Consider the following 15097-nt stretch of genomic DNA (forward strand, 5'->3'; position numbering starts at 1 on the left):
CAATAAACAAATAAGAAAAGTAAGCTGCTTCTTAGACTTGTAAAGATTAAATGAGTTGAGGCATGTAAGATACTATAAGAATGCCACATACATAGTAAATGCTATAAAAATAGTCATGGGCTGGGCGTGGCGGCTGATGCCTGTAATCCCAACACTTTGAGAGGCTGAGGTGGGAGATCACTTGAGCTTAAGAGTTTGAGACCAGGTTGGGCAATGCGGTGAAAACCCATGTAAACAAAAGTTAGCCAGGCGTAGTGGCATGTGCCTGTAGTCCCAGCTATTTGGGAGGCTAAGGTGGGAGGATTGCTTGAGTCCAGGAGGCAGAGGTTGCAGTGCGCCAAGATTGTGAGACTGCTCTTCTACCTGGGTGACACAGTAAGACCGTTCTCAGAAAAAAAAAGAATATTGTGATTATTCGTTAAGTAGCAATTACATTTCCATATTTGAAAAGCATCCAATGACTGAAAGCTTCTGTAATTTACACTTGATATTAGTTAAAAAAAAAAGAAGTTATGTTTTTGTGACTGAAATCACAATTAGTTTGCATTTCATTCATCACCATAGTATCTATAATATATCTTTTAAAAAAGACATAGTTTTGTAAACCGTAGACTATAATAGGCAATGCCTTGTGCATGTGTAGATGCCAGTTCCTGGGAATCTGGGATGAGTTCTGGGTTTCAGAGAGAAGGGCTTAGACAACTGGATCAAGTCTTCCAACAGGTAAGAAGATGCAATGGCCCATAGCCATCACAGCTCAATTTGTAAAACCATCTAAAAACAATCCATCGTGGAACATACGATGAGAACTTAAATGGTTCTGTTTGTTATAATTGGGGGTCAGTATTTGTGGCAAGGAGGACAAAAACATCAGCATTATATGTGGTTTCTAAATGAAGCCACCTCTAGTGGAAAAGGACTGTGAAATAACCCAATGGAGAGATGGGTCGTCAAACCAGAACACTGGTTTTTTTTCTTTTGTGACAGAGTCTCAGTCTGTCACCCAGGCTGGAATGCTAGTGCAGTGGCACGGTCTTGGCTCACTGCAATGTCTGCCTCCCGGGTTCATGTGATTCTTGTGCCTCAGCCTTCCAAGTAGCTGGTTCTGCAGGCATGCACCACCATGCCCAGCTACTTTTCTGTATTTTTAGTAGAGAGGGGAGTTTCACTATGTTGGCCAGGCTGGTCTCAAACTCCTGACCTCAGGTGATCTGCCTGCCTCAGCCTCCCAAAGTGCTGGGATTACATGCATGAGCTACCATGCCCGGCCAAACCAGAACATTATGAAAGGCAGTTCTTTTGTTATTAAGGTTTCCTTCTTTATCAACCAATGCATGTGGTCCCGTATTTTCAGGAATGGAGAAAATAGCTAACAATACAGAGTAGAAATAATGATTCTCAATGCAAGCTCATGCAGAGTCCCTTTGTGCTATGATAATGTGGAAATCCATAGAAAAGGTGGCAATTTAGAATGATAACTATGATTACATTCTGTCTTCTAAAGAGGAGGCAGTTTGAGCTCCGTCAGAAGATAATTGGAAGCTGGTGGTTAAATGCACTAGGCTAGGCTGATAGAATTTATATCATGGAAAGGTTACTGCTGGTGGCCTGGGATTTCTGCACTGCAGTTCAGGAGACTCTTGATCATATTTTACCCCTTGAATCTGTGAAGAAATTGGACTCCACATCTTGGTAGGGCATGGTGGCTCAAACCTGTAATCCCAGCACTTCGGGAGGCTGAGATGGGTGAATCATGAAGTCAGGAGATGAAGGTCATCCTGGCTAACATGGTGAAACGCCATCTCTACTAAAAAAAAAAAAAAAAAAAAAAAAAAGAAAAAATTAGCCAGGCGTGGTGGCACGTGCCTGTAGTCCCAGCTACTCAGGAAGCTTAAGCAGGAGAATTGCTTGAACCCAAGAGGCAGAGGTTGCAGTGAGCCGACATCATGCCACTGTACTCGACTGGGTGACAGAGCCAGACTCTGTTTCAAAAAAAAAAAAAAAAATTGGACTCCACATCTAATGTCCAGTCCAATTTTGCTAGCAGTCATAATGGATCTGTGCCAAGCAGAATGAAAACATCCTACGCCCTTCTGTTGGTGACAGAGGAGGGGACTTCAAAAAAGAAAACAGGGCTAACACGTCTTCTACACTAGACTCTTTACAGATGGAATTAATGGCAATGACAACAGCAGCAAGAGTGGGCATTTATTGAACTCCCGTTGTCTACCGGACACAGCTAAGTGCTACATAGAAATTATCTCTTCTAATCCAAAAACCGCTCTATGAGATCAATATTATCCCAAAGTACTCAATGAGGAAACTGAAGCTTGGAGAAGTAAAGAAACTTGCCCAAGTTTATGGAGCTATAAATGGCAGAACTGGAGTTAGAACCTAGAGCTGCCCAGCTCCAAAGCCCACACTCTTTCTACCTGGTGGCCAAAGTGACTTATAGGGACATTTTCCAGGCTCTGGGAGAACTTGAATATCTGAACTTTGGAGTATAATCTTCTTATGAGGAAACTTACCCAAGGCTGGGCTTTGTGGCTCATGCCTGTAACCCCAGCACTTTGGGAGGCTGAGGTGGGAGGATCGCTTGAGGCCAGGAATGTAAGACAAGCCCTGAGCAACATAATGTCTCTACAAAAAAAAAGTTGACTGGTCATGGTAATATACACCTGTAGCCCTAGCTACTTGGGAAGCTGAGTTGGGGGATCTCTTGAGTCCAGGAGTTCAAGGTTGCAGTGAGCTATGATGACACCACTGTACTCCAGCCTGGGTGACAGAGCAAGACTGTATCTCTATTAAAAGGAGAAAAAGGAAAAGGAAGGAAAGGAAAGTAGGAAGGAAAGAAAGAAAAGAAAAGAAAGAGAGGAGGAGGAGGGGAAGAGGAAGGAAGAAGAGGGAGGGAGGGAGGGAGGAAGGAAGGAACGAATGAACGAACGAAGAGGAAAGGAAAGAGGCAGCAGCAGCAGCAGCAGCTTCTTACCCATTTGGAGTTTTGTCTATTCTTGTCATTGCCCTAGTAAGGGAAGCATCATCATTAGGGTAAAATTGGGAATTTTATGGTCTTTTTTCCTCCTCTCTTCGTAAAAAGAACTCCCCCAAGCCTTTGTTAATGATGAGATTTGCAGGTATATCAGCTATGAGTGTTTGATTCTGCCACAACACTTAGGTTAAAGAAAGATTACATTTCTACACCTGTAGTTCGAGCTACTAGGAGGCTGATGTTGGAGAATTGCTTGAGCCCAGGAGTTTGAGGCTGGCCTGGGCAACACAGCAAGATCCCACCTCAAAAAAAAAAAAAAAAAGAAAGAAAGAAAGAAAAGAAATGAAAGAAATGTTAATGTTACTTTTCTTGTTTCTCAAAATCAATTTGAATCTGTTCTGAACTCCCATCTGGCTCAGGGCATTAGAGAGTCAATGTCAATTATTCTGGGACTCCTTCCACCTCTGGTTATACAAAAGTCCTTGGTGGTTTGATGAAGTGAGGACAGCAGGAATGAGAGGACCTACACCAGTCACTGCTGACAGTGCATGGTCCAGCCCTCAGGAGTCCTTGAAGGCAGCCCATTGTGTAATAGCTGGGCCAGATATGATTCTATCTACCTGGGCCAGATTAGGAATGGGGCTCTCTGCCTTGGAACTGCCCTAAGAAATCCTCCCATGTAAGTCACCTGAGTACCCACCTCTGGCAAATGAGTACCCTTATAAGCTTAGAAAAATCATTATAGTAATATCCACAGTTTATACAGCAAGACTGCATGAGAAGGGAGAGAGGGAAGGTGAAGGAGGAAGTCTGGAGTAGTCTTATCTCAGCCCGCAGACTCACATGTGCAAGAAAAGGAACTGTTTTTCTGTGATCTTCTCCACATACCAGAAGCTGGGTCTCAGTTCAGGCTCTTCCTCCGCATTTTCTGTGGACCTACATGATGTCGGGGGGAGGGGAGAAGGCTGCAGTATCTGGTCCCCATTTGTTCTCACCTAACCACTCTGGCTCGTGTTCCTGAGAAACCCTTGTTCCCACCTTTTCTCGGGTTGCTCGTCCAGGCAGAGCACAGCTGTACCCTCTTTCTCCTACTCAACACGCCCTCCCCAAATTCTTCCCTTCCTCCCTTCCATGCTTGTGTGTGTTCAGGTGAGCTCACTCTGTCCGTTGCTCTGTCACTCTCTTGTTCAAGCACACGTGCATGCACGCGCATACACACACACCCCTGCCCGCACACGCGCATACACCCACACCTGCCCCTCTCCAGTGTCTTCTTTGCCACCACATGGGACTGTTAAAGGCACTTCTGGTCTGCTTCCATACACTATACTCTTCTACTGCACCCGTGGGGGAAGGGGAATTTTGTGCTGTTGCTGATTCCTGCGCTTCCCTAGAGGTAGACGGGTCCCTTGTGTTTCAGATTGCCCAAATTTTGTTGGGACTTATTTATGTCCTCTCCTCCACATCTTCCCCGAGGGTGAGACAGGACAGAGGGCTCCTTTTTCCAGGCCCACTGACATCTAATCTCTTGCTTCTTCTGTGACTCTCCTCCCCTTCCTATCCACAGAGTGGTCTAAATGTCCCTTACTTCTTCGAAATCTCTTGTTTATCGCATCAAACTTAGGCCTTGAGTGTTTTAGAACTTAGGTATTCAAAATCCTAGGTTCTTGCAATTCAGTAGCTTTAGTTTTTGAAACTCTGATAAGAATTGGCTCTTGTGCCCTCCTCAGTCTTTTGTGACTCCTTCTCTGGGGCAGGGAAAGGGCCCTAGATTTGAAGAACTGTGGAAGAAAAAGACTATGATTACTTGTTGAGCATCCCAAATTGGAGAATCCCAAATCCATGTCACATTTTTTGAGTGCCGGCATGACACTCAAAGGAAATGCTCCGTGGATCATCTTGGATTTTGGAGTTTTGGATTTGGGATGCTCAACCAGTAATGCAAATTTTCCAAAAATCTAAAAAAAAAATGCAAAACACTTCCAGTCCCAAGCATTTTGAATATGGGATTCTCAATCTGTGCTATGTCAGAATATTTTTCCATCTCTCAGGGAAGGGACTATCATTTATTGAGTACCTACAGTGTGCCAAATATTACATTCATTTATAAATTAGTCTTTAAAATAGCCTTTGAAATGAGGGCATGTACTCTCACCTTCATTACCTAATAATAAAGCAGGTACAGAGAAGTAAATTATTCGAAGTCAAGCAGCTGGTAAGGATCAAAACCAAGATTTCATCCCAGATTTATCTGACTTAGAAACCCACATCCTGTGTGCCACATCAGATTTGCGAGACAGTGTCCTTAATTGGCTGTGTGATTTTGCACAAGTCATTTGACCTCTCTGGGCTTCAGTATCGCCATCTGTTAAAGCAGAGGTTGTGGTCTGCATGTCTGCTGCTCTTCCCAGCTTGAACCTTCTATGATTCCCCATGAGAGGCCTGGAAGCCTCATCAGCAATTATTGATCCGTTGACAGATCAAAATAGGCACTGGGTTTTTACTTTAAAGTTAGACTTTAATTACCAAGCCCCCTGCTTTCGACTAAATAAGAACTATCCTTGTAGCAGAGTCTGGCTCCTGTACTGGGATGTGAAGTCATTTCTAGCCGGACATTGTTCTGCCTGGAGCAGGGTACTCAGGATCAGCACAATGCTGTGGAAGGGCACCATGCAGAGGAACCCAGAGTTGCCACCAGCTATGGGAAGATTGGAGCATCCACTCTGCCCCGGGGCTAGCTCGCTGGCAGTGGACAAGGACTTCTAAGGAGGATGGGTTGGCGTTGGCCTGTCATGAATGCAAAGCCTGAGACCCCTTTACCTGTCCCTCTAACCGCAGGCTGTCCCCCTGCAGCCTGTCACCCCTGTAGCGCCACCCTGGAGGTTTGCCTTTACCAGATCCCTCCTCCTGGGGAAATGCACATGCACAGGAGGGACCAGCATGCACTGGGGTTCCTTGGGGCTCCCTCTCCACTGGAATTGCTGGAGAGGATGACACTGACCCGCTCCCCTCACCCCTTCCCCAGGGACACTCAGCACGAAAACTTCAAACAGACTGTGGTTCCCTTCCTTCTGTGTTACCACCAAACTTCAGAGCCCAAAGAATGCCCTATTCCAGTCACACACAGCCTCCTTCAGCCTCAGAGACCTGCAGCCTGACTGCCTTCAGTCCTCAGCCTCTGATCTCTTTCCTGGCCCAAGGGAAGGGACCCTGAAAGATGAGGTCTTTAGGTGTTCCTTGCAGCCAGCGTCATGGAAATGGGAACTTGGAACCTGGCAACAGTTTCGCACAATAACTTTCAATGGATTCCTGTCATAGAGCAGCCAGGAGAGAGCCAGGTTCCAAATACGTGAGACAGGGAACTAGAAGGCAGAGACAAGAGGACTTGGAATGTGCACAGGAGTGGGTAGCAGACAGCCTATGGGATTCCTTCGACCCATGAGCGTGCGGCATAAGCTGCCCCCTCTGTGTTTTATGTGGCTCCTGTGGCTACCCAGGGGCCCCGAGGATACAGCCCAAAAGGGACTGCCCGATCTCCTGTGCCATCTTGCTTTGTACCTGGCAAAATCTTCAAGAAGGGAATTCCCTTGCTGCTTGTCACAAGTTCAGAACTTTTAATCAGTTCTGTTGGTGAACTGCTAATAGGACATCCATAGGCATAGAAAGCCTTTTCTTGGCTGGGAAACTCTGCTGACTACAGGATAAGCCTTCCAAGAACCTGAGATAAAAATAGGTTGTCTGTCTCCTCTGCTGAATAGTATGAGAGACCAGAAGAGAGAAAAGGGGCTATAAACCTCCTTTGTCTGTTTTGGGAAAGAAGTGCCTCACTTGGTTTATTGATAATCCTGAAGGGCAAAGCTGGAAGGACCTCCAGGCCACGGATTTGCTAACTGTCTCTAGAACCTCAGGGTCCAGGGAAGTCCTCAGGGGATCATTACACAGCTAAGTGAAGGGTCAAGTTCACCAGGACACCTCCTCCCCAACTTCAGAGAAGCTCTGCTTTCATCTGTCTATGTATTAGGGTGTGCTGGAATGGTATCATGGTTAAAGAAACGTTTGCAAGCTTGTGAGACAGGCCAAGGCCTTATTTCACAAGGAAAACAAAACCAAACCAAGGCTCAGAAAGGCTGAATGGCATGTCCAGAGAAAGTGAATGGCTAAATCGAGACAACAGAATCCTTGTTCACTCAACATTCATTCAGAAAATAGTTACTTAACACAGCTAGGTGCAAGATATTTTGCTTGGTAATGAACAACTGTAATAAGACGGACATGGTTACTGCACTCCAAGGAGTTTAAGATGTAGTGGAACTGAAGATTTGGTTCTCTGAATGCTAGCTTAACGTACGTTGTTTACTGATGCTCAAAAAAAGAGAAAAAACAAACAAGGAAATGCAGCACAGTAACATAGCTTTCCGTATTGATTCAGTCAATACTTCTAGATCAGGGCAGCTGTTTTTTCATTCTTGTTCTAGAAAGATAGTATTGTCGATACACTTCTAGGCTGACTGAGCACTTCGCATTCCACGTCTTCTGGGGGCTCATGAGAAGTCATTTGTTAGTGTCATTGCCATCCCTTTGTAGGTGATACGCCTTTTGTCTTGAGCTGCTTTTCAGATCTTCTCTTTGCCCTTGGTATGCTACTGTTTCACTGCAGTGAATCTAGATGTGGGTTTCATTTTATTGCTCCTGCTTGGGATTATTAATTTACTTATTTTATCAACTCTGGAAAATTTTTAGCCATTGCTTCTTCAAATACTCACCTTTGCTTTCCATCTTCTCTTGTTTGGGAGTTTGCTTAGCTGCATGTTAGACCTGCTCATCCTATCCTCTATGTCTTTTATTTCTCTTCTATATTTTCTGTCTTCTCGGCCCATTAGGCATCATTCTTAGTAATTTCCCTAATTCCATTTTCTAGTTTCTTAATTCTCTATTTGTGATTAATCTATTATTTACTTCCTCTACATTGAATATTTTAATAATCATGTTTCGCTTCTGAAAGTTCTATTTTTTTTTTCAAATCTGCTGGTTCATTTCTAATAGTATCTTTCTGGTCAATTGTTATTATTATTTTGAGAGTGGTTGTAACAGTCGGACTATCAACTTTGCAGGCTTTGTACCAGCCGCCATACTCTCCAAAAGATGTCCCATCCTTTTGCTTTCCTTTGCATTCTTCTCTTTCTTCAGCATGCATCCAAATGGGTTTATTTTCATCATCTACAGAACCAAACTCCCTTTCATGTGCACGAGTGAGAATTTCTTTGTACAGTGTTTCTGCCTGCTTGAACTTTCCTTGCTTCAGATAGCAGGATGCCAGGTTATTTTTCGTCTTAGCCACGTTGGGGTCATCAGGTCCCAGTTTTGTCTGGTAGATCTCAAGGGCTCTTTGATAATAATATTCTACTTCTTCATACTTGCCCTGGTTCTGGCACAGTAAGGCCAAGTTATTTAACTGCTTGGCAACATCGGGGTGATGAGTTTCGCTCTTGTTGCCCAAGCTGGAGTGCGATGGTGCTATCTTGGCTCACCGCAACCTCTGCCTCCCAGGTTCAAGCAATTCTCCTGCCTCAGCCTCCCAAGAAGCTGGGATTACAGGCACCTGCCACCGTGCCCAGATAATTTTGTATTTTCAGTAGAGGCAGGGTTTCACCATGTTGGTCAGGCTGGTCTAGAACTCCTGACCTCAGGTGATCCGCCCACCTCTGTCTCCCAAAGTGCTGGGATTACAGGCGTGAGCCACCTCTCCCAGCCTCTGGTGAATTACTTTTTAAAAGCATTTCTTTCATTGTTATTTTTTTGTCTCGTGTCTGGAAATTCTGAAATCTAAAGTCCTTAAAGGTCTAAATCTTGTTTGTTTTTTTCCACTGTCTTTAACTTCTCTTTTCTGGTATGTTCATGGTCTTAGATGATGAGCTCCGTTTGCTTCATCCTAATCTGTGCTAATCCTGAGGGCCTACTTTAGGGATACTCTTCTTCAAAGAGGATTTACAGTTGCTTCTGCCTGAGCTGTGAGCATTGCCATCCATCCCCCCTCCCTAGAAGGGACCAATGCTAGCCTCCTTTTGTGTTGGAGGTGAGTGCCTGAGGTTCAGCCACCTCACCTTGGCCTGTTCCAAGGCTCGATCTCTTCATCAACTGACAATATGGCGTTTGTCTTCCAGGCCACTCCACCATTCATATTTGCTTACCACTCGTATTTCCACCTCTGGTTTCAGCTCATGGTTTTGCTTTAGTTTGCTGAAGTATGGCGTGGGGCAGGCATCCCCAGACTACGGCCCACGGGCCACATGCAGCCCCCTGAGGCCATTTATCCGGCCCCCCGCCGCACTTCAGGAAGGGGCACCTCTTTCATTGGTGGTCAGTGAGAGGAGCACAGTATGCGGTGGCCCTCCAACGGTCTGAGGGACAGTGAACTGGCCCCCTGTGTAAAAAGTTTGGGGACGCCTGGCGTAGGGTGATAGTCCTTGGTGATTTCCCTGACATCTTGCAGATTCACACTGCATTGAAAAGTATTTTTTTTTCCAGGACCCCATTGTTACTGAGTGGGTTGGCCTTATGAAGATGTAGTCTGCCACAAACCTGGAGGGAGAAGACCTCATTCAGTTGAAAGAATCCTGTTTGTGGACTCCCTGCGCTTCTGTTTTTTGTCCTGATGCCTTCAGGTTTAAAATCCTGTCATCATCTTCCCTGAGAGATCTGACGGGCATAATTCCTGTAGAAAGAAATGGATGAGAAGCTCAAGTAAAGCTTTGTCTTCTCAGAGAACATTTCTGGATTTTCTCTTGCTAAAGGAGGCTGTGGCCTGGCTCTTTTTAATCCTGTCTGTCTCTGTCTGTTTTGCTTTTATCCCCTCACATGTCGATAAAAGTCTTCACTTTTTTGGTGACAGTTCTAGTCTTTTACCTTTGAATGGCGCTTTATAGATTGCAAAAGACTCACACACACACACACACACACACGGACTCACCTGATCTTCTCAGCAGCCCTCTGAGCAAGCATCGCTGTCCCCATTTCAGAAGAGGTGCAGAAAGGTCACACTTGAGTTGCTTAAGGACCTAACAAGTCTGTTCATCAGGACCTTCACACTTACCTCCTGACCCCGAGTCCATGGCTTTTCTTCACTAAACCTGCTGTCCCTTGAGATAAAGTAAAACAATAATTCATCCATTTAATCATCTAACCTTTGTTGATCACCTGTTATACACCAGGCACTGTCCAGGTATAAGGATATCTCTGACAACAAAGTCCTTGCCCTTATTGCACTGTAGTTGGTGGCAGATCATAAATAAACAAGCAACCATATAATGTCAAAGAGTGATCGTTGCCATGATGAAAAATAGATAAATGGGGCTCTTGGGGAGTATGGGGCTGGATAAATGAAATGAAGCATGGAGCCCTAGGAAGAACTGTGAGGAAAGCACCCAGGTGGAAGAAAAGCCCAAGGTGAGATAGAACTTGGCATGTTCTGAGACGGTTGAAGGGCCCTGTAAGTACAGCGGCCCCAGCGAGGTGGAGAGTGATGGGAGGCGCAGTGGAAGAGGTGGCTGGAAACATGGTAGGGAGGATCTTAGAAAAAAGTCTGATGAGGAGGTCTGACCCTTGGAAGTTTGCTTCCTCCTCAAACACAAAGAACCTGTGTGCTGGCCAACCCTGAGTGTTAATAGCTCTCTCTCTTTTACTTGTCTCTTTCACAGGCTTACAGGTTTTCCCAGCTTCCTGAGATGGTCATGGGGTCACCGCCGCCACCCGTACCTCCTCGGACTGGTCCTGTGGCTGTCGCTTCTCTCAGGCGGTAACACATTCCTTTCTTTGCTTTGTTTGGAGTGTTTGGAAAAGAGTCGGTCCTGTGTACCCTGACCTAACAATAGCACGAGCAAACTTCCTTCATGCTCCGCCCACTCAGGGTGTGTCACCTGTACAGACAACCACATGCCTGTGGCGCCCCAAGCACCACGAAATCAACAGATCTCGGTGCTTTCGTGTTTTGTTTTGTTTTGTTTTTATAAAGACGGGGTTTCACCATGTTGGTCAGGCTGATCTTGAACTCCCGACCTCAGGTGATCCGCCCAACTTGACCTCCAAAGTGCTTGGATTACAGGCGCTTTTGTGCTTTTTAATCAGAAAGTTCTTGAGAACCCACAGTTGAAGAAGCCCAAGGTCAACTGCCCCATACCTGGGAGGCCCTAGACCCTGACCTTGAACATCTAAAAATGACTCCAGCTCAGGCCACCACAGCACCACGGCTGCTACCAGAAGTCGCTTGCTTATTGAGGGGTGGGGTCTGAGAAGCCAGGGAGAGGCAGGCGTGTCTCAGCACCCACCCCAGCTCTTAACTTCCAAGAGGGAGAGACTTGAAGCGTATGAAATCAGGTATCTCCATTGCAATGCATATGTTAAGCATGTTCTTTGCTCTATGAAAATATAACAAGTGCGTGTTTTTAATAGGGATAGGCAAGAAGGACAAAAGCTCTGAGCACTGGGAAAGGCTAGAACTGTGCCCTGGGGTACACGTGGACCATTGCCCTGGCCTTCCTATTCCAGCCTCCTCCAACACACAAATCACACCTGTCTGTGAACCATGGGTCTGGGCTTTAGTGAATGGGAAAGAAAAATAGGAATTTCCCTCTGGAGAGACCCTGCTCTCATTGCCCGTGGTTTAGAATGTGGAGTGGCGTAGATGTCACCTCTTGCCGCCAGCCAAGACTGGTGGAAAGCAGCAGACTCTGACCTGCTGTGCAGCCCCAGCAAGTGGCCTCGCCTCTCCAGCCCCTGTCTCTCTCTGTCTGTAACATGAGCACAGTGGCCTAGGTGATCTCAAAAGCTCTGGGATTCCGCTGAAAGGGGTCTCAGAATCGCTTATGGGGCAGAACTCAGAAATTTTCCCAGGAAGGGTTTTTTTGAACAAGTAGCAGATGCCTGGAACATCGTGTGGGAAGCCAGGGCTATGGGAACAAGCAGGCAGAGAGGGAGGGAGGGAGAAAGGAAGGGAGACGGCACCCTGATGAATGACCACATCATACAGCCTCCACACTGGACCCTCCTAGGAGAATAGCAAGGGGCTTCTCAGTTGCTCCGAGAGTCCTGGATTGGAGGGGTCTCATACCAGCCATCTGTGGGAGGTTTACTGAAGGCCAGCATCAATTTCTTATTTCTTCTTCCACCACCTGTTTCCTCCCAGCCCCTTCCACACCATTTGCTATCTTGCCACATATCAGGGGGGCACTGCCCTTTATATAAACTCAGGATTAGGCCAGGAAGGAACCTTTAAGATGAGTTTGTCTACCCCTTTTGTTGTACAGATGAGGAAACAGTCTTGGAAAGGGAAGGTACGCTGGGCACAGTGGCTCATGCCAGTCATCTCAGCACTTTGGGAGGCTGAGGGGGGTGGATCATTTGAGGCCAGGAGTTCAAGACCAGCCTGGACAATATGGTGAAACCCCATCTCTACCAAAAATACAAAAATTAGGTGGGTGTAGTGGCATGCACCTGTAATCCCAGCTATTTGGGAGGCTGAGGTGGAAGAATCACTTGAACTGAGGAGGCAGAGTTTGCAGTGAGCTGAGATCGTGCTACTGCACTCTAGCCTGGGTGACAGAGTGAAACCTTGTCTCAAAATAAATAAATAAATAAATAAAAATAATGAAAGGGAAGGTAGTTGGAACCCAGATTTCTGCCTTTCTTCCTCTCCCTTACTGTGACTGTCATTGCTCTGTGACAGCCACTGCTCTGCTCAGAGGGTGGCCCTGTGGGGGGCCAGACCTGCTGCAGCTGTCTTTGACTGTTTCCCACTGGGCTAATTTTAGGGGAGCCTGAAGTCCCTCTGCGAAACTGCCTCAGGCAAGGGGTGATGCTGGTGAGGGAGAAAGGTCTGTGGCTGAAGGACCCTTTGGAAACCCAGGAGATGTCCGCGTCTGCAGAGCTCAGGCTGCCCTCTTCTTACCCGGCTGGCTGAGCACCAAGTGGAAATAGGGATGTGTTAAATGGGCTTGATTATCTGGTTGCCCAGGGACCAAAACACAGTTCTGTCCGTTAGAATGCCCACTGCTCCCTGGAGCAGCCCAGCTTCCCAGTCTTAGGCTTGGCGCTTCCTGCCAGTTAGGAACAGAGACCGTGGGTCCCCAGCTGTCCTGGGTGTGAGAAGGGAGCAACCACACACTCCAGACAGAGCCTTCCCATTGGCTGCTGATGATGTCATCACCTCCTGGGTCGACCGTCCCCAGCTAATACCCAGGACTAATTGCTTTTCTTCTTTTACGTGGAAATTAAATATTCTACCACCCAGAGACACGAGAGCCACCCTTAAGGGAGAACTGACCTTGAACATCTGAAAATGATTCCAGCTCAGGCCATAACAACTGCTGCAAGTCTAGGTGTCCCTGCCCTGCTGACGCCCCTAGAAGGCCCTTTGTTATCTGGGGATGAATCCAGTCCTGGGGATCCCACCCTCATGAGGCTTGGAGGCAGCTGTCCATGCCCAAAGGTGACGGGGCGCACTCCTCCTGCCTGGGCCGCCACATGAGGTGTGGGACAGCGCTAACGCAATCCCTCTGCCCCATCTAGATCCACCTCAGACATCGGCAGCAAGACCAGAATGTCCGAGTCGGCAGGACCCGAGCCCACCCAGCTACACGACAGTGCCTCCTTCACGCAGATGTCCAGAGGCCCTGTGTCCGTGGCACAGTTGGATCAGTCGGCTTTAAATTACTCAGGTGGGCAAAAGGGGAAAAGCCCAAGTGTGCCCCCCACCCCTACTGCTGTGCCCTGTCCTCCCGCAAGCCCCAAATCCAATCTCCTTTCCAGCCACCACCCTCAGGAATCACAGCCACTTTTCTGGATCCCCTCCTATCTTCAGGAGCCCCAGCTAAAAAAGCTACTGGTTTTTTTTGCTTTAAAAGATCTGAAATCGGGCAAGATACCAAGTTATGCTAAAGTCAGCATGTATGTTAACATTTTGCCAGACTTCAAGTGTTTTTGGTTTTATCTTTAAAGCATTCCAGATACACCCATCCACCCCCATCTCATTCCCCTTCGCCCAAAAAGTAATCCCAGGCCTCACGTGATGGGTTTTAATCGTTTGCCACATAATATATATATGAAACAGTATACATTAACGTTTAATGTGTTTTAAATTTACATAAATGATATCATGGCATACATTTCCTTTTGTACTTTCTCTATTTAACATTGTTTTAAAAATTTCTCCAGGTTGCTATACACATACTATATTGATCTAGTTCATTTAAACTGCCATGTGGTATTCTATGATAAGTCACAGTTTATGTTTTTCCCTATTGATGGACATAGTGGTAGTTTCCAGTTTTTGCTATAACAAAACAATGCTGAAATGAACATTGAGGTTTGCACATGACCTAATGGGTTTCTTAGTTTATTTCAACCATACCTTTTAGGTTAAAACTGCAAACACCCAATTGTCAACATTTACTAAAGCATTCAGGGTGTCTAGAAATTCCACCGGTGAAGTCCATTTCTTTTGGTTCTGTTTCTTGGCTCTTTAAAAATACACATCCTCTTGGGAGGAAAACACCTGGACACCACGGTGTTACTTCTTCTTGCTGGCAGGTCAGGGGTGTTGGGCTGGGAGTGGGAGTCGGACCATCACTTCTCTAGAAAGCCAGGTCTGAGTCCCAGCAGATGATGCCCTCTCGTTCTGACTGCGAGGGTGAGGCTGCGTGGCACGCGGAGGTCTGCTGCTCCTCTCATCCCTGGAGACCTTTGTCTTCTCCTCCCCAATGCCAGAGTCCTCCTCTGCTTCCCTAGCTTCCCCAGGCCTGGGCAGATGCAGGCCTAGTGGGTGGGGTGCTGGCTGGGCCCACAACTCCCTCTACAGGGGATGAGAAGAAGGGAAAAGTCCAGAGCACTACTGCTGGATTTGGTGACTTTAGAAAAAAGGCTTTCCTTCCCCAGGTGAGTACAGACCTCACCTGTGATGAAGGAAACACTGCCTGGACTTCAGCCCCACTTGGCCTCTAGGCCAGATGCTCTTGAGCAGTACACCACTTCCCCCGCTGCGCACAGTGGCTCTAGAAGAGGTGAACAAAGAAAGAAGACCAGGTTTCCTCCGCCACATCCCACCCGCCTCTGTTGCTA

At 46.7% G+C, this 15097-nt stretch overlaps 1 protein-coding gene across 6 annotated transcripts in view; it reads left to right on the forward strand.

Moving 5' to 3' along the window:
• Positions 1-15097, forward strand: part of KIAA1549L (KIAA1549 like) — a 294483-nt gene that overhangs the window by 253605 nt on the left and 25781 nt on the right. For all 6 annotated transcript variants that reach the window (XM_074401291.1, XM_039471338.2, XM_074401295.1 and 3 more), the window contains 2 exons: positions 10684-10781; positions 13550-13698. In XM_074401291.1, coding sequence (XP_074257392.1) covers positions 10684-10781; positions 13550-13698 — 247 coding nt within the window. The remainder of the gene's footprint in view (positions 1-10683; positions 10782-13549; positions 13699-15097) is intronic.

This window comes from Saimiri boliviensis, chromosome 6 (assembly GCF_048565385.1).
Source record: "Saimiri boliviensis isolate mSaiBol1 chromosome 6, mSaiBol1.pri, whole genome shotgun sequence".
Taxonomy (NCBI): Eukaryota; Metazoa; Chordata; class Mammalia; order Primates; family Cebidae; genus Saimiri; species Saimiri boliviensis.